Genomic DNA, 25,760 nt, shown 5'->3' with positions numbered 1-25,760 from the left:
TAATTTTTCTCATAGTTGGATCAGATGCCATGGAGCCAGCTGCCAGGTCACATATGGTGAATCTTTCCCAGTAAGCCACCACCCCGTGGTGTTATACAGATTACTAAATATGGGTTAATGCAAGATGTGAGAATTAGCCAATAAGAGGCTGAAACTAATGGGCTAGGTAGTGTTTAAATGAATACAATTTTGTATTGTTATTTTGGGTGAAAAGCTAACCAAGTGGGAGTCAGGCGGGATGAAAAGCAGGCCTGCTCACCTCATCACTACATACAATATTTTGCTTCATTTTTTTTAAAAAAAGAATAGCACATGTTTGATGTGGGAGAGTCTTCTGTTTTGTGTTGATTTCATTGGTTAAATAAAGAAACTGCCTTGGCCCTTTAATAGGACAGAAATTTAGGTAGGCGGAGTAGACAGAACAGAATGCTGGGAGAAAGAAGCTGAGTCAGGCAGTCGCCATGATTCTCCTCTCCGAGACAGACGCAGGTTAAGATCTTTCTTGGTAAGCTACCACCTCGTGGTGCTACACAGATAATTAGAAATGGGTTAATCAAGATGTGAGAGTTAGCCAATAAGAGACTGGAACTAATGGACCAGGCAGTGTTTAAAAGAATACAATTTGTGTGTTATTATTTCCGGGGCTAAGCTAGTCATGTGAGATCCAGGTGGGAACATAGCCTGATGCTCCTCACTAAAAACGTTGATTAAACATAATGTCCTGTTTACATCTCAGGAAGGAATGAAAAAGTCAGTTCACCTCGTGTACAAGGATAAATGTTCATAAGTCATAAATTAAGTATGAACAACCATCTTAAATTATATAACTTTGTGAAATATAGCTCTGGAAATGTGTGGTGGCAAAGCATTTGCAATAAAAGCATGAAGACCTGAGACTAGATCACGAACATAATTTATAATTATATATCTGTTATCTCAGTGCTGGGAGTGGAATAAAAGAATTCTAAGAATACGTGGATAGCCAGCTTAGCTGAATCAGTGTGGTTCCAGTGCAGTGAGAGACCCTGTACACCTTCCCCCATCCAAAATGATGTCAACCTCTGGCTTATAATCATGCTAACCCTCACACGTGAATCCATACATACACAAACACCACACACAAACACACATACACATACACACACACATGCAGAGGACTATTGTAGTATAATTAACAATTGTAACAAATCACAATGAATTTATAATTTTACAGTTATCACCAAAAGAAAACCCAGGACCTTTGATTTATTCATTCTCTTATCTCAAATTAATCTTTTATCTTCAGAATGAGATCTTTTAGAACATTTATTTCTTTAGAATTAAATTCCTTATCTAGATTGTACTAATTTTTCCTATCTCTTTTCTTTCTTATTGATGTCCTTGCTGTAACCTTTACCATAGTTAAGTCAGTTGAATGTTCTGGTTGAAGATTTCTTACTAATAACATAAACAAATCATAAAAAATATTTCAGTGTTTTGTAGGTAGAGATAGTGCTTCAATATGGAGACTTATGTGTTAAATATTCACTTATTCTACCTAGTCTATTATTTTTTACATATTTCTAGAGCACTTTTTCTATAATGAAATTTACTTTTACCTAAAAAATGGCATTCTTCATCAATTAGCAATGAGAATCTTAAAATAATTTTCCTCCTAAATTGATTTATGGAAATTTGTTTAGGCTATAATCAGAGAAATGAAATAGGAATTAAATCAACCTATTTCAGAGTCAGTAAGTGAAAATAAATGCAAATAAAATGAACAAGTATTTTCAGTAGGCCATATATGATTAATTATCCATCTGCAGAAATATCTGATGAAGGTAATTGAATTACTTTTATAAATGGTGAACAGATGTTGTAGAGTGTTTTGTTAGTATTCAAGTTAGGTTAGGTGGTGATATAAATAGAAAGGACCCAAGATCTAAGTAACTGAACACATAATTTATTTATTACTCTCAAAAAGTCCATTGCAAGTACATCAGTTTTCTAGGACAAAATCCTTTTAAAGTGTGACATAAAGGTACAGCTTGAATCCTTCTTGGAAGTTGGCCTTTACTTTCAGTTATGGTGGAAGTTCAAGAGATAGTTGAAGTATTATGTTAGAATTATTTCTGCTCAAGGATGGAATTAACACATCACTTCTGTTCTCAATTCCTCTATTGTAAGCAGTCAGATGGGATCTCCTAACTACAGAGACCTGGGAAGTGAATGAGAGCACAGAGCTATAGGATAAACTGTAAATGTTTTTGCCATATTCTACAAATAATATAACTTTAAAACCATTTACTGAATACTCTTGAAAAAACTATATATGGATACAAAATACACTTTAAATGCAATAATTTTATAAGCAATATGCATATAGATATATTTTAAGAAACACTTGTATTTATGAAACTCCAAGATGATTTAACATGGCATTACTACACAATACTCCAAGAAGAAATTGAGAGAGTCCAATATTACCACGGCAACATTCTGCAGAGGTGGCAAATCATTTATTTACTAGATGTTTTCTACAATGTTTCTTTTGATTCAAAGAATCTGAGATTCAGTCACCTATTTGAAATAAAAAAAAAAATTGAGCCTCTCTCATCATGCCAAAATACTTGTACCATGACATTATTAGTGTAATAAGTGTTGTTGAAACATAAACTTATAATTTACACTACTGTGATACAGAATGTAAAGTAAATATATTTTAACACATTTTTAACATTAGTGGTGAACATGACTCAGCAACAGTCACAAGGCACCAGATTCTTAGTAATATATAGACACAAAAAATTAATGATATCATCATTACATAAATTTAACTTCTATTACACTTCAGTAATAATGCTTAGAATAAGAAACATTTAATGAACACACATACAAATATTTTGACAGTTGTTTATGTAACACAACACACAGCACACTAGAAATCTGGCACTCAACTTGCTTATAGCAAACCAGCTTCAATATGAAGGCATTACAATTTCTTAAAAACCTTCTTTTTACATGCTAAATATTTTGGCAAATGTGCAATTTAAACACACCAATGAGATAAAATTTCCAAAATTTAAGAAATGAAAAGTTTGAACTTTATATCATAACCATGAATTATATTTAAAAAGATCACCACTTGTCATAAAGAATATCACTGGATAATTATAATGGCAGAATGAAGTGTGTAAAACATCATAATGTTTATTAATAAAAACAAAGAAACCAAACCAAAGACAGTTTGCAATTATCCTCCTTCAAAAAAAAAAATAACAGTTAATTCAAATCATTTAGTATTCTAATGTGAAATAGCATTTAGTACTAAAGAATGAATAATGCTAAAGTGGAGGTAAATGTCATAGCTTTGGGGACTTTATGCTGTAAACTGCTTTCTTGTTCTCTTGATACAGTACACAACAACATTCTATAGTTTCAGTGTGTAAGAAATAAACAGCTGCTGCACTGGCAAAAATAGGATGTGTAAGGATTAAAGGCACACTTTTCAGCTAGCCAGAGTAGCAAACAAATCCCCTCCCACTCCCTGACGTGAGCCCTTCCCCAATGTAAACAAAAACTTCTTGGAAAAAAAATAAATATCAACCAAACATATCTACAAAATTAAATTTTGAACAACAATGCTGTCTTATCTTTAAAATGTCCACTCTAATTGTCAGCATGTTTCTGTATTTTAAAGATAGGCAAAAATTACATACATCTGAAAAAAATACATATATTTGACTGAACAATAAAGATATGCAAAAATTACATATGTTTAACACTAGATATGTTTTTGGTTAAAATTATTCATTATTGAAAATATATTAATCGACCTCCAAACATTTTAATACTAGTAAGACAACTGAGTTTTGGTTCCCAGAGGAGTAACTATTAGACATAAAGAGCGACATTAAACAAACAAAACCCTATATAGAAGCTGCAAGCAACAAATACCTTTTCTGGCACAGTGGCATTTTACTGGCAATTTAAAGTCCAGAATAACTCTATTAAAACAGAAAATCTCATGCATTTTGGTAAATATGACCTAGATTTTCACAGTTGAAGTTTCTTTAGATTTTGTTTCATTTTAAATACGGAAAGCCTATTTGGTTTTCCTTTATGTTACACTGATTTGTGACTTGAACTAGACTTCTTCTTCCTCTTCTTACTGTGTTTCTTGTGATGTTTCTTCTTTTTTTTCTTCTTTATCTTTTCCATTTTTCTTTCTTGCTCATCATGTTTTCTTTTCTTTTTTGCCTGCATCTCCTCTTCATAATCTGATTCGAATGAAGATTCTGAAGAGGATGGCTCTTCTTCAGGACAAGCCTTCTTTCTTTTTTTGCTGTAGCTTTTGGTATATTTTTCTTTTTCAGGTTCATCCTTTGTCTTTTTCTTCTTTAGGGGACGTTCCTTTCTTGACGATTCTGACTCAGAAGTGAAGCTTTCTGATGATTTGTGGGAACGGTTCTTCTTTCTCTTTCTCTTTTTCCCTTGTTTCTTTGGCTCATCCTCAGAATCTGAAGAACTGCTTGATGAATCGGAGCTTGATGAAGAGGATGTATACCGACAAGATTTCTTCTTTTTCTTTTTCTTTCTTTCTTTTCTTTTGGATGAACTGACATTTCCACCTAATACTTTCTCTCTGCTTTTCTCAAGTTCTTTCTTCCAATTTTGATTCATTTTTTCTTCAAATTCAGCCAATGCCTTGGAACCTTTCTTTTTATTCTCTAATTGTTTCTTTACTTCTTCCCAGGTGGGTCTTGGTCGATTCAGATAATCTTGTATAGTTGGGCCTGCAGATTGAATTGTGCCCCTCCATCTGGCCATTGCTATAGGATTCATATATGCCACTCGATTATCACGTTTCCCCATGGCATCAGGTGGTTCTCAGAGCAGACTACCAGTTGGCAAAGAGAAGAATGTTAGGCCCACTTCTCAAGTTCTTCATCTGCTACTTTACCGAGGAGTCTCCATTCTGTTATAGAAGCAGATCAAACCATTATGGAACACCTTTAAGACATAATAATATATAAGAATAACCATTACTTTAATAGTCATCATGGAAGAGGAGGGAAAATTGCATAAATATATGGAAGAGCAGGAACACAATGCAGGTTGCCCCTCTGTATTCTGTCAATATGTTTTGTTACCACTGCTTAATACAGAAGCTGCTTCACATGTGGCAGGACAGAATATAGCTAGTTTGTAAAACTAAAGTAAATTCAGGGAGAAAGAATGAGGAATTAGGCAGATACCATGTAGCTTTCCAAGAAGCAAGATGTGAAGTAACAAAACACAGCCTCATGGTAAAATATGAAATAATAGAAAAGGGTTAATTTAGGATGTAAGAGCTAGATAGGAATATGTATAAACCATTGGCCAAACAGTGTTATAATTAATACAGTTTTTGTATGATTATTTGGGTCTGGGTGACCAGGAAAAACAAGCACAGTGTCTGTTTATAAGAATAGAGCAAAACAGTGCTTTATGAATTTTCTAAAACTGCTACACTTATGAACTCATAGTAGCTGTGGTTGCCTGGAAAAGATCAAGTATTCAATATTTTTCCATAGAGCTGGGACAAGCTCCAATTCTACATCTAACATAGGAGAAATAAACAGTTGATGGATTCTGGGACGAGAAAGCCAGTCTTTTAAGAATGTGACTCCTGGTAGGATGACCATGCTTTAGTAGATTACTCTATACCCATGAGCACAGGCAACCCACTGACTGGGAGAAGATCTTCACCAACCCTGCAACAGACAAAGGTCTGATCTCCAAAATATATAAAGAACTCAAGAAACTAGACTTTAAAATGCTAATTAACCCAATTAAAAAATGGGGCACTGAACTGAACAGAGAATTCTCAACAGAAGAAATTCAAGTGGCCAAAAGACACTTAAGGTCATGCTCAATCTCCTTAGTGATCAGGGAAATGCAAATTAAAACAACTTTGAGATACCATCTTACACCTGTGAGAATAGCTAAAATCAAAAACACCAATGATAGCCTTTGCTGGAGAGCATGTGGAGTAAGGGGTACAGTCACCCATTGCTGGTGGGAATGCAAACTTGTGCAACCACTTTGGAAATCAGTGTGACAGTTTCTCAGGAAATTCGGGATCAACCTACCCCAAGACCCAATAATACTACTCTTGGGAATATACCCAAGAGATGCCCTATCATATGACAAAAGCATTTGTTCAGCTATGTCATAGCAGCATTATTTGTAATAGCCAGAACCTGGAAACAACCTAGATGCCCTTCAATGGAAGAATGGATGAAGAAAGTATGGAATATATACATATTAGAGTACTACTCAGCGGTAAAAAACAATGACATCATGAATTTTGCATACAAATTAATGGAAATAGAAAACACTATCCTGAGTGAGGTAACCCAGACCCAAAAAGATGAACATGGGATATACTCACTCATAATTGGTTTCTAGCCATAAATAAAGGACACTGAGCCTATGATTTGTGATCCTAGAGAAGCTAAATGAGAAGGTGAACCCAAAGAAAACATATAGTCATCCGCCTGGATATGGGAAGTAGACAAGATTACTGGGCAAAAACTGGAAACTTGGGGGTGGGGTGGGATGGGGTAAGGGGAAATGGGGTGAGAAAAGTGAGAAGGGGAGGATGGGGGGGCTTGGGGGAATGGGATGGTTGGGATAAAGGAAGGGTGGATATGGGAGCAGGGAAGTATATATCCTAATTAAGGGAGACATCTTATGGTTGACAAGAGACTTGACTCTAGAGGGGCTCGCAGGTGTCCAAGGAGATGTCCCCAGCTAGTACCTTGGGCAACTGAGGAGAGGGAACCTGAAATGACCCTATCCTATAGCCATACTGATGAATATCTTGCATATCACCTTAGAACCTTCATCTGGTGATGGATGGAGATAGAGACAGAGACCCACATTGGAGCACCAGACTGAGCTCCCAAGGTCCAAATGAGGAGTAGAAGGAGGGAGAACATTAGCAAGGAAGTCAGGACCGTGAGGGGTGCACCCACCCACTGTGACAGTGGGGCTGGTCTATAGGGAGCTCACCAAGGCCAGCTGGACTGGGACTGTACAAGCATGGGATAAAACCAGACTCTCTGAACATGGCGGACAATGAAGGCTGATGAGAAGCCAAGGACAATGGCACTAGGTTTCGATCCTACTGCATGAACTGGCTTTGTGGGAGCCTAGCCTGTTTGGATACTCACCTTCCTGGACCTGGATGGAGGGGGGAGGACCTTGGACTTCCCACAGGGCAGGGAATCCAAACTGCTCTTCAGTCTCAAGAGGGAGGGCGAATGGAGTGGGGGGAGGGGGAGGGAAATGGGAGGTAGGGAGGAGGCAAAAATTTTTTCAACAAAAAAAAATTTAAAAAAATTTAAAAACAGAGTCAGAGGATTATTTTAAAAAGAAAACTCTAAGTTTGTGGGTAGGGGATGGAATGATTGATCTAGGAGATATTAAAGGGTAAGAAGGGATAAATATGATCAAATTACATTTTCTCATTTATAAACACAGGAATTGATACATGGATTGGCTATGTGAAAGGAACATTCAGAACGAGGTTCCCAGAGACAGTCCTTTTTATTTTGGTACAGTATCTCATTATGATGTCCTTGGTAGCCTGGAAATCCTATCTCAAATGGGTTTGCCTGAAATTCACAGAAGTTTGCCTGTCACTGCCTCCAAAGTGCTGGAATAAAAGGTATGTGCCACCATGCTCAATAAGAGTTAGTCATTTATGTACAGAAATCTGTAGAATAAAAACATTTATTTTGGATGAAGTAATAAAGGACATGCCAAGAAGGGGAAACTGTATGTGAAAAATTACTGGGATTACAAAGTTTACCATAAAATTACTGATGACATCGGCAAAGAGATGTTGATATGAGTGAGAGATATGGTTTCCCAAGCAGTCAGAAGCTTGGGAAGTCCTTCTGACTCATAAAAATCTTTGTTCTAAGTCAAGTGGTGGTGATTCATGCTTTTAATCCCAGCACTCAGGGAGGTAAAGACAAGTAGATCTCTGTTTGTTCTAGTCTTGTCTACAGAGTGAGTTCTAGGACAGCCAGAGATATACAGAGAAACCCAGTCTCAAAAAAAAAAACAAAAAAAAAACAACAAATCTTTGTTCTATAATTGATAAAAAAAATACACTGAAACCTTTTTAAGCAGAAGATAAAGATGATAAGATACATAATAAGTTTTTCCATTACTCACTTTCTTCATTTCTGATCTATTAAACAACCTATACCTACCCAACACAATATGGACTGTATAGACTTAAAACATTCAACTGATTTTCTAATTCACAGCCCCAAAGTCCATATACCTTCAAACCAAAAACATGGTCTGGTCTATCACAGGAATACCCAAGTCCCTAGTACCAACTTCTGTTTTAGTCAGGGTTTCTATTATTGTAAAGAGACACTGAAATGACTGTAATTCTTATAAGTTAAAACAATTAATTGGGGTGGCTCACTTATAGTTCGAAGGATTAGTCCATTATCATTATGGTGGGAAGCAAGACAACACACAGACAGACATGATGCTAGAGTTGAAAGTCCTTACTTCTTGGTGCAAAAGCAAGAAGAAGTGAACTGTCTCATTGGGCATGGCTTGGACATATATGGGACATCAAAGCCCACCTCCACAGTGACACACTTTCTCCAACAAAACCATACCTACTCTAACAAGGCAGCCTTCCCTAATGGTGTCACTCCCTTTGGGGATCAGTTTTAAAAACTACTATACTAAGTAACACATAAAAAAAGAAATAATTTCACTTAGAACAACAATTCTCATTACTGTATAATATTTAGCTTCAGTGATAAGCAAGTACTCTTTACCTTTAAATATTCAAAGAATTCTAAAGAATCTTAAACAAGAATATTAAGTGCAAGAGATGATCAAGGAAATTTACATATAAAAGTATATACTGAACTCTTCTTTTAAGAAACAAGGATCAACCTCTAATGAAATTCTACTATTAAAAATAATATAGTTAAGTTCATTTACATGTTTGTGTCCTTTTAATGTCAGTGAATTAATTGATCACGTTTATGATTTTATTTTTAAATTCTGTGTCCTGGAGTTCTTCTAGTTATTTGTCAATGGTGAACATTTCTACGGAACTAGTAAGTTTGAAGGTGACATATTTTCTTGATTTTTTTTTGTAACATGTGAAGGGACCTGGGAATGTGGACTTCTTTTGTTGGTTATGGGTGTGATATGATTCTAGTCTGCCTCTATTAACTGAAAGTTTGGTTCTGTCAAAGCTTGGTTGATTTTATACTTGACCTGAGGTCCTTTGAATATTTCATGTTTTAGTTAACTTGGAAAAATGGGTAACCAAGAAAAAATGTGAGTCTGACGATTGACTGGATCCCTCTGGGCTGGACACTTGAGCATATTTACAGGATTTTTAGAACACAGCTTCTTTATAGAGTAGCACAAATGATTGTTGGATCACAAAATACCTGACAACACTTAAACATTTCCGAGGATGCAGCAAAAAATTTTAATTTGAAATCAAACGTAATAAAACCACGGTGTTTCTAGACATCCTTGTCTGTGTTATACTTTGTGATTTTACTACAATCTTGGTTTGTAACATACAATATATCTACTTTCTGTTCCACATACAAGCATGCCATGCCAACAAATACTCCTTAGAACACCTCAGATCAGATAAGAGAGAATTATATACATTGTGTGTAGTGGTTACTACTGTACAGCCAAAATTGCCCAAGTTTATAGAAGCATAATAACTCAACTATCTTAAACATAAACTTCTAATATTTTCATACTATGATTTCTCAACATACATCCAGTCAAAGTTTAAATTTTATTGCCTTTGAATGATCATTTTTTTTTTGGAGGGGGGAGAGGTTCAAGAGAGAATTTCTCTGTGTGTAGCCTAGGCTTGAACTCATAGAAGTCTGTGTATCCCTGCCTCCCAAATGCTTGGATTAAAGGAATGTGCCACCAAGACCAGGTTAGAATGATTATTTTTAAAAATTGTTGCTTGAGTTGCTCATTTGGGTTACATAAAACAATTATGCAGTGAATTTTGTCTCGTGATTAAAAGAAATTTTCCAATATTTTAAAAAATGATTCAGAATATATTTCTACTGTGAAATCCATTTTCTGCATTGATAAATATAATATCAAAATACCAATGAACACTGAAAAATGTCAATTACATTCTATGTCCTAATATCAAACAGTCAGATAACATACTGCTTTTCCTGCAAAAATAAACATACATATCTCATTAATAAATAGATTTCCTATCAACTGAATAGATAAAAAAATATATACATATAAAAGCTTTTTAAGTATAATTTCCTTATGATTCATGGTTGGTATATGTTTCCTTTATATATCTACTTTATACAGCTATATCAGGTCATGTAAAAACAACTGTAAATGTAAAAAAAGGATCACAAGTGGAAAATTTTTGAAAAAACATAATTTAGAGAAAAGGAAACATAACTAGCTTTAAAAAAGTAGGTAAGATAGCGGATAACATTGGAAAAACAAAAAATACAGAAAAGCAACAGACATGGTACACACCTATAATTCTAGTAATGAGAGGTGGAGACAGGACAATTTAAGAGTTTAAGAGAAGCCTGCATTATACTCGGAGTTCAAGGCCATGCTGGTATTTCATGAGACCTTGTCACAAAAAGGAAAATATAAATACTTGATTTCATGGTAAGAGAACACTCCCTGAAGGTTTATAAAGGAGGGAAGCAATAAACAGTTCTTCCTACCCAACTATGATACCAAAAGTGGCATTGCATAATAACATTAAAGTTATAGTAATGGTACACATAACTTCTGGGTAGTCTACAGTTCTCTAATTGAAATTTAAAAGTGCTCAAAAAGAGGGAAATTATGCTCAGTACTGGAAACCTAGCCAATTACCCAGGACTATTGGTCATAGATCTTGGAGAAGAATCTAACACTGTCACTTTGTGAAATCAGCATAATCTGAAATATGTTCTAAATATGTGTCATTTTACTCACATATAAGTGCAGAAAACCACAACCAACCAAAATGTATAGTTGTAAATTCCAGTGCCAACTATATATCTGCAACACAGTTCCTATACATAGGCTCCAGTATCATTGTTGAAGAGAAGACAGAAAAATTATAGGAGCCAAAGAATCAGTAGTCTGTGAGTCTGTGTCTCCAAGGAATGCCATAAGCTACGCCCATAAATTCTCACTAACATGACTTCCTAAACAAGTTGAAGAAGGACAATAATAATAGATATTTAAAAGTCAGTTGGGGCAATCCCATGAGGTCCCAAAACAAAACAAGGGACTGCAAGCAATTAAGGAATGCAGAGAGGTAAAGAAATAGTCTTTCCCTGTAAAGAGCTCACCAACTAATTATTCAATATCAAAGGGTAAGTCCTGAAAATATATACATATGAGAGGTAATATTCATAATGAAAATGTTGTGTTTATACATTTAGGAATATATATATATATATGTGTGTGTGTGTGTGTGTGTGTGTGTGTGTATTACATCATACTACATTATATAATTATATAACCCTAAATGTATATATAATTTGGTATGTGTGTGTGTGTGTGTAATAATAGTTAAAAAATAAGAAACCATGAATTTGAGGGAGAGTAAGGGGGAGTGCATGGGAAGGTTTCAAGGAAGGAGAGGGAAGAGGGGATTGACGTAATTACATTATAATGCTCAAATAATTATTAAAATATTTTTTTAAAAAATAAATGGAATCAATCCCACAATTTCTTGTAAGAACTGAGGTGAAAAACAGAATATAATGGGGATTGATGGGAGACAAATATATTCTACATATTATATGTATATAAACATTGCCCTTTGCAGCTTGATTGTGGTGGAACACACCTTTAATCCCAGCAATGGGGGTACAGAGGCAGGCAGATTTCTGTGAGTTTGAGGTCAGCTTGTTCTACAAAATCTAGTTCCAGGACAGGTACCCAAACTATAGAGAAAACCTGTCTCATAAAACAGAAACACAAACAGAAACATTGGCCTTTGTTTTGCTCAATGATATATGTGTTAATTTTGTTTGTTAAGAAAAGACATCATAGGAATTTTGGGGCCTGCTGATAAAAATTTGAAATAAATACAAAGGAAAATGGAAGAGGCACTGAAATCAAGCAAATATGTAAAATATTTAAGAGATCTTTGAACCTACACAAAAAGTAATCATTTTCTAAATGATGATATACAATTAATAAGGAAAAGTCACACTAACAGTCTCCTGTTCATGTATGACAAGATGTATCATTTTCTTATTAAGATAAGTTTATTTTTAAACAACTATATATATTGCATTCTAATTATTCCTTGCCTTTTCCATACTATCATTCCCTTCTATTCATTTCTCAGATTCACAAACTTTGTATTTGTTCTGAGAACCAGGTAGTTTAACCATGATCACCATTGTTACTACTGCAATATCCATTATAGCCTGGTAGGGAGTCACCAATGGATGCACAACCAAGAATAAGTACTCCCTTCTTCCATGAGTCTATCAATAGGAAGTAGTTAAATAGTGAGGAATAGGGAAATTGCAGTCCCTCCACCCTTGCCTGACTATTCATGGGAACATTCTTATGTAGAGCTAGTACAATTAAGCAATGCTTAGTTTCTAAAAAGTTGGTAAGGCAGTGACTGTCTAATGCTCAGAGATGGAAATTTGCAACCATTTCTATTATCTCCTACCTATTATGGTCTGTCATCTCCCCTTTCCTCAGTATTCCCTGAGCCTTTGAAAGAATAGTGTAGATGTCCTTTTTAGTTTTGAGCACTCAACAATTAGTTATTGTCTGCACTTTATGTAGGAATAAATCTCTGTCTTTATCACACTCTACAGGAAAAAGCAGGTTCTTTGTTTAAGTGTAAGAGTGGTAATTATGTTCGAGTATAAACATGTTTAGAAGGGAGCCACAACATTTAAACAATGTTATATGGTTTGACTTGCTATTTCTAATTATGAGAAACATAATAGTATTTGTTTGTTGTTTCTTAAGTTTCTTATAATTCTATTGTGATTATCTATTGTGTGATAGAGACTATTTTGTATGCCACAGAGAATATACTCTAATGAAATTGTCAAATCACAGATATTAATCAAATGAAAGTATAATTATAATTATTGTTAGAAATATAAAAGAAATATAAAAGATGTTGAGATAGATACAATGAGCGTCTCAATCCAGAAGAAAAGGTGAAATATGAGATACTGGAATATAATATAAAACCTAACTGTTTAGCCTGAGCTAGGCAGATGAATAAAAGAGCCAAAACTATCTGAATAACTAATCTGAAATAATACACATAGTAAGAACCCTCAGGTGAAACAGAAAAGTTGACTACAGTGCAAACTATTTGTATTATTATAACAAACTAATTCATCCCCAGTTCTTCATTTTTGAAAGTGATTGTATGTATGTCATTTGTCAGTGAACATGCTTAGGTAAAACTTGAGATAAATGCCAGTTAACTTAAAGTGTATATTAATGTTCCAAAATATAGCCCCTACTTTACTAAAGATAGTTGTTTTATAGATTTCTAGTTTACAAATTATTATCATGATTTTCAGTGGTATTTATTACTTGTTCATGAAGTCTCACAAATAAAGTTACTTGAGTCAGCAGCATTTTTAAAAATGGTTGTCAATTGCTCTGAGACTTATCCTGAAGCATTCATTCCTTTGAAAAGATTTGGGCAATAAAAAATGCTTAATATAATTTTGCTCATTATAGCTCATATAAGTTTAAGTACCCTGCTACTAAACCCTTTTGGAAAACTACTTGAAGGATTTCATGTATCATTGATTCTACTAAACTATAAAATGACAATCATTTAATCATGTATAATAGCAATGTTTCAACACACTCTCTTTTACCATTTCCTATTAGTTGATAAGAGAGAAAAGACAAGATACAATCTAATGCATGGGCCAAATAAGAGATAATGAGGTTTTATGGGCAAATTTAATGATACTTTGAAATTTTTGGGAATCCTTAGCTCTAGAAAGTATGACACATTTTTTACAAAATAAAACTCAAGGATAAACACATCGTATATTGGTTATGTACATGACTGTTCTGAAGGAAGACTTACTGCTCTTATCTTGAGTCAGATCAACATATTCAAAAAGCACTATGTTAAATTGATGTTTCTCCAGTGAATTCCCTGTAGTATAGCTCTTCCACTGAATATTAACAGGGGAAACCATTCAAAATTGAAAATGCTACTTCTAATTTCTTACCTCTTCCATTATTGTCAAATGTCAAGAGATCTATTTCTGCAGTTGTAAAGGTGGTACAGATTATAGTAGCAATTAAGGATTGCAGGTGGAAGAGATAAAAATATAAAACAATGGCTGAGGAAGGAGTCTGGACATCATTTAGACAGCTGTTAGATAAATGAGTAAAATAACCCTTTGATGTTTTTTAGCAAGGGAATCCATGGTAAATTTAATAATTGGAAAATAAGCCACAGTATACTGTTCAAATGTTTAGATTTTATGTTAATAAAACAATGCCATTTAAAATAGTTAATAAAAATTGGCAAATTTTGCTCAAACACAATAGAATATACCTTCTTCTCAGTACCACATGGGACCTTCTCTAAAATTGACTACATTCTTGGTAACAAAGCAAACCTCAACATAAACAAAAAAAATTGAAATAACCTCCTGTATCTTATTGGATCACCATGGTTTAATGCTAGAATTCAACAACTCTAATTGCAAAAAGCCTATAAACACATGGAAATTGAACAGTGATTAATTAAATCACCCCTTGGTCAAGGAAGAAATAAAGAAAAAAATTAAAGACTTCCTGTAATCCTTTAAAAATAAAAGCACATTTATCCAAACCTATGGGACACTATGAAAGCAGTGCTTAGAGGAACATTCATAGTACTAAGTATCTATATAAAGAAGTGGAGAATCTCACACTAGCAACTTAACAACACACTTGAAAGCTGTAGAACAAAAAGAAGCAGACTCAACATGAGGAGTAGACAATATGAAATAATCAAATTGAGGGCCAAAATAAATAAGGTAGAACAAAGAAAACAATGCAAAAATTCAATGAAACAAAGAGCTGGTTCTTTGAGAAAATCAACAAGATAGAGGTCAGGCAGGACAATTGTGCAAGCACAAGAAAGTGCATGCAATCTCACAGTAGGAAAAAATGACCAAGAAAACCTGTCAGCAGACTAAAAGCATGGTAAATAATGACACATACTTCTAGCCAATAACAACATGCCGGCAGTGACCACCAGTTTCAAAAGGACCAACCAGAAATGTTCCTGCAGCAGCTCAATTTCCCTAACCCCATAAAACCCTCAACCTGCTTCTGTATTGGAATCTCCCAGAATCTATGCCATTGTCTCCATGTCATCTCACTTCCTGCCTCCCCTCCCCATCCCTGACCAGGGAAATGGAGATGGTACAAGAGGCAGCAGCAGCAACAAGTCTGCAAAAAGTATAACTGGTGCCCAATGTGGATGGAACTTTTCTTTTGCTCACTTTTTTGGTCCTTCTTACTCTATTTTGGACACTTTTCTTTTCTGCTTGCTGCCCCAGCTGTTGTTTCTGTCACAACTATCCACCAGTGTCTTGAGTCAACCCTTTTGATTGTTTTCAGTGAGCTGACCCTAGTTTTGTTTCTAAGCTCTTGGTTAGTTGGGGCTTTTATTTTTTTCTGTCCCTACATTTTCTTTTGTGCCCGTTTGTCTTCCTGGTTAGGAACTCTGCATCGTGACTTTGTTCATCATGGTAATCCTACATAAGGGCTGACCACCCAGGAGGTATAACCAATAAAGTAGCCTCTGAACAGGTCCTTTACACCTTGAGACACTGTCTGAGCATATGTCTGTGGCCCAACAAACTGCATAAATCCCTCACTACAAGCAACACACTTAGTCTGAGAACATTACTCTCCCTTTCCCTTCTGTGATCATCCTTATATGGGCTCCCTCAAAGCCTGAGAACAGCTGATGATTTTTGCCTGGGTACTCTCTCTGGGATTTTCTGAAGGCTCTCTCTTGCTTTAAGGGTAGTCCCAACTGGTATGGGAGGTCCTTCTGTATATGTGCTGCTTTTATTGGTTAATGAATAAAAAAATTGTCTTGGCCTGTTGATAGGGTAGAACTTAGGTAGGTGGGGAAAACTAAACTGAATGCTGGGAAAAAGAAGGGCAAAGTCAGAGAGAAGCCATGAAGCTGCTGCCAGAGACAGACACACTGAAACTTTTCTGGTAGGCCACGACCTCATGATGACACACAGATTAATGGAGATGGGTTAATTAAGATATAAAAGTTAGCCAATAAGAAGTTAGAGCTAATGGGTCAAACAGTGATTTTTAATTTCATAGTTTCTGTGTGATTATTTTGGTTCTGGGTGGCTGGGATGAACAAGCAGTCCTCCTCTAATGCCCAACCACACCTCAGAGTGTAGACTGTTGGACTTCCTCTCCTAGTCTCTATTCTCAAGTGATCCAGTTACATGACCACCTATTAAAGAACCATTAGGACAGTGACTGGTCTCTTAATTCACAGAAGGACTTTGGCACTTTGACTGTGATTGAATCCCCGCCCCGTTCCCTTTTGGGATCTGAACATTCAAATGACTCCTTCCACTAGCTTGAATCTGGAGCTGAGTGTAGGGACTGAGATGCAGTTGTTGCCACTCACCCTGTGTCTTCTGGCCTCTTTCATCTTTGCTGCCCCTCCTCACAAGCTACTCCTGTGGCCCATTATGAATGGTGTCCCTTCCCCAGAGGGGAAGCTTTTACCTGATTTACCCTTGCCCAGTTGTAAACATTTAACTAGAACTTGCACCACATGTACCCCATTGGCCCTGATGGAACTTCTGAATAAGGCAGGCATAAAGCCTAGAAGATTGGTTCCCAATGTGATGTAGTTGGGTCTTCTTTCTATGTGTTACTTTTATTGGTTAATAAAGAAACTGCCTTGGCCCTTTGATAGGACAGAAAATTTGGTAGGCGGAGTAAACCAAACAGGATGCTGAGTAGAAGGAAGTGAGGTCGGACACAATGGAGCCAGCCACCGGGTCAGACATGCTGAATCTTTCCCGGTAAGCCACCACCTCGTGGTGCTACACAGATTACTAAATATGGGTTAAAGCAAGATCTGAGAATTAGCCAATAAGAAACTGAAACTAATGGGCCAGGCAGTATTTAAAATAATACAATTTGTGTGTTGTTATTTCGGGGGCTAAGCTAACCAGGCGGCCGGGAGCCAGGTGGCAGGAACACAGCCCACTGCTCCTTCTACACCAATACAGTTTGGCAGATAGATGTCACTCATTATGCCCCCATTTGACAAGCTTAAATATAACATGTAATTATTGACACCCATTCCTCTTTTCTTTATGCTTTGGCCCAAACAGAGGAGAAGACTATACAAGCTATCAAGGCACCAAAGAAAGCCATGTTGGTTATGGGAGTACCCTGGGCAATAAAAACTGACAGTGGTTCAGTTTATACCTCTCAAAGCTTTATGGACCTCTTACAGAACTTCAAAATCAAACAATCAACAGGTATTACACATAATTCCCAAGGTCAGACTATTATGGAAAGAATAAAGACCTCCTTAAAAGTATAAATGGACAAAATCTCCTCAAAAAATAAAAAAGGATTCTCACCAAGCCTTGGTGGAGGCCATCTTCAAAAGCAAAATTTCTTGGCCTCTGATGAGAAGGGCCTTAACCCTGTTTATAAACACTGGGCTTCCCTCCCTAGGGAAACTCCACTCCCACTTGTAAGATGGAGGGATCCCTTATCCACAGACCCCTATAAAAATCCTGCTCAGATCAATAAGCCTATGTTTGGCAATTGGTCCCTCTGTGGAAATGATGCTTGCATAGATTTAAACACCTCCTATTTTTTATGAGGAGGCAATTATCATAATGGAACCATTAAGGGCAATAAATCATTTGAGGACTCAATCCAAATAATACCAAAAACAAATTTTACTTTCAACAGATGCCAATCTATGTCAAGAACTCCTTCTTCCTTTTACTAACCAATGCTAGTACAGCAAATGTAAACTGCATAAGTCTCTGCATGCTGGATGCCCGTTGGAATCCTAAAGAAGCTTCTCATGCAGTCTTGGTATTTATTCCTTGCATTCTTATGGATGCCTATTGCCAAAGTTATGTTATTATAAGACAGAGCTTATGAGTCCCACTAGAATAAAGAGAGACTTTGAAATAACTACAGAAAACACTGCAGCGATCTTGCTTGCAGTAGCTACGACCTCTCTTATTCAAGCAGGAACCATAGCCAATGACTTATACATGACCATAGAACAATAAGCTGAAGTCTGCAGCACAAAAAAGTTAATTGATGCTCACTTTCATATGGACATTATAAATTTACAGCAGCAAATTAAATTAGATAAAAATATAATACTATTGCATAAGGGCCAATTGTGATCCTCGATTTCAATCCCTTTGCTTAACTCCATATAGAGTTTCTAAGATGTCCTTGGCCTGACAGCAACTGAGATATAGGTTATTACTTTTCAGTTTTGGCTGGTTCTCTTTTCACGATTGCAATAAATATAATCAAAGACCTTTATGGCTCACAGCAAACAATCTATGCCAAAAATTTCAACTAAATAGTCTTTCATCAATATTTCAGATATACCACATTCTTTCTATCCTGGCCTTTGCACATAGTGTTTCCTTCCACAATCATGACTTGTGCTTATTTAGAGAAGTCTTTTTATAACCTTGAAAACTGTCAGGTCTCATAGATATACTTTGATAGGATTTTATACATTTTATTTTATTGTTTTTTTTATTTTTATTTTTTTTTTTATTTTCGAGACAAGGTTTCTCTGTAACTTTTTTTGGTTCCTGTCCTGGAACTAGCTCTTCTAGACCAGGTTGGCCTCGAACTCACAGAGATCTGCCTGCCTCTGCCTCCTGAGTGCTGGGATTAAAGGCATGCACCACCACCGCATGGCTATACATTTTTTTTTAATACTCACAACATTTAACATTGAGAAGTAATGTAAACATTCTTATTTTCCTCAACCAGATTATGTTTTCTTTTGCTGTTGAATTTCATTTACTTGTTAGTTCATTCATTTATTCCTGTTTTTACATCCTTACTTATGTTTCCCCTCCCTCCCTTCCTCCCAGTCTCTTTCCTATCACCTCTCTGTTCCCAGCCCTCAATACACTCCTTCTTTTTTTATGTTTAGGAAATGGAAGGTTTCTGATGAGCATCAACAAAAAATGGCATATCAATTTGGAGTAAAACTAAGTACCTACCTGATTTTCAAGGCTGCATAAGGCAACCCAGTATGAGGAGCAACTTCAATTGTTCATTTTAGCAATGACTTGATCACTATTATTCTCCTTTGCTTCATTATTAGCACCAAATAAAAGCACATCATTCCCTCTTCGTCAATTACTTACCTAATTTGGAATCTGGATTGTTCACACTTCTTTCACCTCTCCAGATTACTCCTTTTAAATTCTTTTTCAGGTTCTTTCCCATTTAACATACATGAAAAAATGAGATAGTTTGTTAAAATCCTTCTGGTAATTTGTCAATAAGATCTAAGTTATAGAATGTAAACTTAAAATAACAAAAATTGCAACTAAAATTAATGAAGGATTACCAGGGAAAAAGAAACATTCTTTTATTCAGATAAAACCACTGAATAAAGTGGATGAATGTTTTCTCAGTATTGGTCTTTTATTCAATTGTGTATGTTCTATGAGAAAAGCAATAGAAATTACTTCCTACTTTCATGTTTTTTACCCATACTTGTTTAGCTAATATATTTCTTCCCCTTGCCTCATGAAACTCGATCATCAATCACATACATGTGTATATTAAATTTTTAGTGTTTTAAAATTAAGAAACTAATAAAATATTATAGCTATTATAATAGTTTTAATTAACATAAAAGAATTATGCATAATAATGGATTTCATTATTATATTTTCATGAAATCAATTTATGTATTTTGATTATGAATACAATCAAAATTCATCTCCCATCGCATACTCTTGCACCCTTCTACTCTCTCTTATTTCCTTCCATTTCTCAAATAGTTCCCTTCTATATTCAAGCCATTTTGGTTTTGTTACTCAGATAGTTTAGTAAGGGTTATTTAAAGGAGTGTGGTTTAAGGATTATTTATAGAATGGATAACTTACTATGATATACACCACTACAGAAAAATTTTCATTTTCTCCTAGCAACTGTTAACTTCCTACAAGTTCTCAGGGGATGGGGCCTCTTGAGCCCCTCCCCTTCTGGATGGAATGTCAAAAGGCCCAAACTTTTTCTTCTCATGTATAGTCAACTGCTGAGAATTCGAGAATGTCCTGCCATATCATAAGTAGAATGCAGTGGTCCACACTAACACTACCTCCAGAATATTTATTCTGCCTTTCTTTTCTATGAAATATATTGAACATTTGAGTAGTTGATATAAACTTTAAATTATGGAGTAAAGTAACTTTCTATTTTCCATATTGTTCCTAAGTTTTCATGTACATATAATTTATTAACATAAAGATTTCTAGTAATAGTAACACATCTAAGATTGAACCTCAAAATGTGGTTGAAGTATATATGTATCATTAAGATTCTTTTCTGCCTAAAATATACCTTACAAAAAAATAAATGTAGAAGGGCATATAAAAAGTATTAAGTTGTACATTAAAAATTGAAAACATAAAGTCCTATTTTCTTAGCACTATTTTCATTTAAAAATATGATATTTAAAGAAAATTATAACTAGGTAGCATATAAAAGTACTGTGATTACTATTTTCAAGCATTTAAAATGTATTTTAGTTTTAAAGCCACAAATTCCAATTGCAATGATATATATGACAAACTATTTACCATATAAACTGATGCCCCGTAGGGGTCTCAGTAACTTGTCAGTAATGGAAAGGAAGCCCAATACCAAACAGATTATGAACAATGGCTTTGAAAAAAATCTACTTTTCAAATAATGTTCACTGAACACCTGTTGTAGACTCCTGTGGGACACTATAGATCTTAGAGTTCTGCATGATAACAGAAATCTGTAATCCAAGAACACAGTGTGGACACAGGAAGATTACCCACTTGATGGCAGCTTCATTCCCATAACTAGTGCTACACCCACCTATGTTATACTGAGAGTTCCAGACAGCAAAGACACTATGTTGAAGTCATATTTAAAAAAAAAAAAACTAAAACAAAACAAAGTATACATAAGGAAACAGACTCTGCATGCTTATATGCCTGAACGTTATAGTTCCCTCTTCTATTTTCCCCTACCATAAATCCTGGACTGTTTTTCACATATATACTCAATATAGAAAGAATTATTTATTTAAGGAAGCTCAACATGATTTATTTATACCATATAAGCTTTAGAGACTGTAATATAGACCTTGGGAAAAGCTGATTTTTATGTTATTCTTCCCCTGTAGTCTTAGACACCAAAGAAGCTGAACCAGGAGGAATGTTTAACTTGTGAGGTGGAAACACAAAGAGACCCTGTTAGTAACAAACAAAGAATGTTTCTTTTCAGTTTTAGTGGCAGTAGTAAGACTTGGTAATTTCATAAGAGGTATATCATATCATTTTATGGGATATCAAAAAAGAGTAGAAGGTGGGGTGGAGCAGTGTGGACCAAAATTCCACATACTGGAGAAATTCAAGTGCTTAAAGAGCTCAGATACCCAAGGATAATAGAGATACCCATGGTGAAGTGAAGAGTTACAAGAGTAGAAGGAATGCTCCCTTTGTGGGGGCAGGGATTTCAGAATTATGTGTGCTGCAAAATGTATGACCTGAAGGATTGAGCAGAAGGTTCTTCCCAGAAGTATGGGTTTATAAGGTGTGTGTGTGTGACATTCTGGAGGACATAAGTCTAGGAGATCAAATATTTCTTGAGATGGAAAATTAATAATATGAGGGGAACCCAGGAGTTAGAGGAAGTGGAAATTTTGAGGAGGAATTTCCACAGGAGGGTGTTTAGGGTATTCTAGAGGCAGTGTGATCAAAGATTTCTAGCAGGGTGTTTTAAGGGGTACAGTGCTTCAAAAGTGGAGGTAACAGTATTATGCAAGTGAATGAAACCATTTTCAAGTAGGTAGGCAGGGGAGATAGTGAAGCAGGAGCTGTACATTGTTAAGGAAGTGAGGAGGGGAGCATAGGGTTTCAGGAAGTAGGTGATTAAAGAGGTGCTGTATGTCAGAGAGTAATGAAAGAAACAGGAATCCAAAAACTACATGGTCAGGTGTTTGTAAAGTGAAATTGGAGAGGTTGGAGTTGCCAGTGATGGATTTTTCTTAGAGAGGTATTAGAAGTCATTAATCGAGTTCCCAGAGATGGTAGACTTTGGAAGTTGAAGAGGTAGTAGTTTTTCCCTAGCAGATCCTTGGCACCATCAATTCTTACTCACTTCTGCTAATGAGTAGGGAAGGTCTGCACATGCACAGCATCTTGGAAGAATTCCATCTAGGATACTATTATCATAGGGTAATTTTTGTTAAAATTTTAAAGAAAACAGAAAATAATATTCTCTCACATCAAATAGTCATTTTATTGATAACAAACAGCCAAGTGTTGCCACATGCATGTAGACATACTGTGTGCTTCCTTCCATGGAGACACTTAACTCCAATCCTATCAATATGTCAGTAGTAACCAGGATTATGAAGGTTAGTTAATGCTAGCTAGCATGCTAAACTATGGTAGTATAAGTCATGGCACTCTCCTTTTCAGCTTATAAGTAAAAAATAGTATAATACTGATGGAATCCTACTATTTGGAAGGCCAAAGCATGTGTATTATACTCAAGGTTATCATGAGCTACCTAATGAATTTCAACTCACCCTTGGCTGTATGTATAGGTATATGGATGTTTGAATTTGTATACATGAAGAAATAGAGAGGGGAAGAGGTGGGGAGAGGAGAGGAAATGAGAAGAGAGGAGAGGAGGGCAGAGGAGAGAAGAGAGAAGATTCTGGACAGCAACAAAGACAATGAATTAACATGAATAATTCAGCATAATCCACAGTGATTCATTTGATTTTGGTTTTTCATTTCTCTAGTTTTTGTTTGTTTATTTGAATGCTTTTTTTTTTTGAACCAGTATCTTCTAATGCAGGTAAGCCAGCTGTGAACTTGTAAGGAGCCTCCTCTGTCAGCACCTCAGGGTTGGGATTATAGAACTGTCACTAAGTCTGCTCACTGTGATAATTTAGTCATCACATTATAGTCAGAAAAATAACTAAATGTGAATTCTGTGAATCACGATAAGTTGAAACCATAGATCTTCTACATCATGTTAACATCATATTAACACTGTTTTTCAGTCTAAGTATTTGTTTTCACTTCCTTTTCCTTCTCATGAGCAAGTTCCATGAAGATCATTAATAAAACAGTCATTTCTTAAGGAAGCTCAAAAATCTCATATATCAGTGAACGTTGAGGGGCAGCAATATAGGTCATAAGAAAAGGATGTTTACTTCTACATTCTGTTATTTAAACACTATGTGCATGATGTTTCTATCACTGAATAGTATATTATAATCATTTATTAGGTTTAAAAACCTTTATCACTGTTGATCACTGATTAGTGTTCAATTTGTAGATAGACCATTTTATTTAATTGGACTATTGGTGTTACCAAAATTTTTAAATTTGACAATGTTGTCTTTCTCCTTTGCATTAAACCTAATTTTATAGCTCTATCATTGAAAATTATTTTCAATCCATATGTTCTACCATAATGTCTCTTTTTATTTTCTTATATCCTTTTTTTTTTTTTTTTTTTGGTTTTTTGAGACAGGGTTTCTCTGTGGTTTTGGAGCCTGTCCTGGAACTAGCTCTTGCAGACCAGGCTGGTCTCGAACTCACAGAGATCCACCTGTCTCTGCCTCCCGAGTGCTGGGATTAAAGGCGTGCGCCACCACCGCCCGGCCCTTCTTATATCCTTTTTATTTTATCTTTAGATCTCCAATTAGCTAGTCAGCTGTACCTAACATTTATCTATTTAAGCCTTGATTTTTATATCTTATGTCAATAGCACTGATGTATCAAGTTTACACATGATAGTGTTAACATATTTTTATAATAGCTTTTCTTTGTTTCTCATGCTCCTTTTTAATATTTTTTTTAAATTTTAGTCTAAGCTATTCCTTAAGCAACTTTCATGTTTGTTTTATTTCTGTGCCTTCAAAGCAACCACTAAATTGGTAAATATATATGTTATCATTATATTAGTGTTAAGTGTTTATTTAAATGAATGATTTTCATTATTGTATTCAGTATCATGAATGCATGCCTTTTTATGAGCTTAACATTAGAGTAGGTGGTATAAAGGAAGAAATGAATAAATAATAGCTTATCATATCTGTTTTGCTTACAAGCCTAGCTATAAAAATTAAAACACATGAGTGAGATTAAAAAAGACTGCCATTCAAAAATATAATCTATGATTAAGAAAGAATCATAGACTCTTGAATCATAGATTAATGAAGAAAAAGCTAGTCAGTGACTTAAGTCTTGAAAAACAAGGTGTATGTACTCTTGAATATTAAAATATATCTTGAGCCATTAAACAAAAGAAATATACTGAATGACAAGGAAAGATATGAGAATTTGGATTTATTCATAAGATTTGAGAGAAAGTTAAACTCACAAATGCTGAGGCCAAAAAATAAATCACTATGAATGCCAAATAAAGGAGTCTATACTTCTTAATATAACCAATTACTAAGCACTTATGTGAATTGTGATTTTCATTCATGGTTGATGTATACTTTTTGATAGATTGTTTGACATTTATCTATCTCATTGTATATATATCTCTTATGACAAGAGTCCAGTGGGATCATGACCAGAGGCTTACTTCACTGTAGCAAAATTCCAAGTAATTAAGTTGACAATAAATGAAGTTCCAGTTTATTTCAGATTTGACATCAGGATTGTTTTATTTATTACAAACTGATGAAGTCCTCTACACGATTGTTTCAAGTAGGCATAATATTGACTTCCTTTCATTGCGACACTATCTACCATCTTATTAGTATACTAGGAAAAACTGGTTTATAAAGGCTAATTCACACTAGTTAGCCTGATAAACTATGATAGCATACATTTGACTCTCTGTTGTTCAGCTTATAAGTTGAGCTAGCACACATAAAGTAACTATCAAATGGATAAGTAGTGTTTTCATTTTGTATCATATAATATACATGTAAAATCTTAATTAAAGTCGTGTTGTTTTTAATTAAGAAATCCTTATAATTATGGAATATTTTCCACATTTCATTGATAAAGAGATATCATAAGGTTAATTGAGTAGATTTCTAAGACCACACATGTAGCAAATGTTACATATGAGTATTCTTTACTCTGGATTTTTTTCTGAAAACTTATTTTACTTACTATGGACTGTGTGGCATGGACAAGATTTAAAATCTAAATCTTCATCCTGTTCTTTATTCTTCAATTTGTTATTGTTCACTGAAAACTCAGTAAAGATTTTCCAGGATCAAACGTATAACACAAAGACAATAATATTTTGGAAGGATTATTGCAGTATTATATAGTTAGGAAGTGAAGAAAGGTAGCTATATGTAACTGGATCAAATAGAAAGATAAGGTGAATAATAAGGATGGGATGTGACATATCTCGATAATGAAATGGAGGTTGGAACCCATGAGCAACAG

At 35.0% G+C, this 25,760-nt stretch overlaps 1 protein-coding gene across 4 annotated transcripts in view; it reads right to left on the bottom strand.

The window, feature by feature from the left end:
• Positions 1 to 3,548: 3,548 nt before the first annotated feature.
• Fam133a (family with sequence similarity 133 member A) overlaps positions 3,549 to 25,760 on the bottom strand; it is a 50,256-nt gene continuing 28,044 nt past the window's right edge. For 2 of the 4 annotated variants that reach the window (XM_057759780.1, XM_057759781.1), the window contains 2 exons: positions 19,482 to 19,554; positions 3,549 to 4,960 (listed from right to left, as the gene is read on the bottom strand). In XM_057759780.1, coding sequence (XP_057615763.1) covers positions 4,108 to 4,857 — 750 coding nt within the window. In that variant the 5' untranslated portion in view covers positions 4,858 to 4,960; positions 19,482 to 19,554 and the 3' untranslated portion in view covers positions 3,549 to 4,107. Of the gene's footprint in view, positions 4,961 to 7,202; positions 7,264 to 19,481; positions 19,555 to 25,760 lie in introns of those variants that run through there. The other 2 variants (XM_057759783.1, XM_057759782.1) reach the window with 2 other exon arrangements.

Source organism: Chionomys nivalis, chromosome X, assembly GCF_950005125.1.
Source record: "Chionomys nivalis chromosome X, mChiNiv1.1, whole genome shotgun sequence".
NCBI classification, from domain to species: Eukaryota; Metazoa; Chordata; class Mammalia; order Rodentia; family Cricetidae; genus Chionomys; species Chionomys nivalis.
Note: the sequence above shows the minus strand (reverse complement) of the source record. Positions and strands in the feature narration are given on the sequence as shown.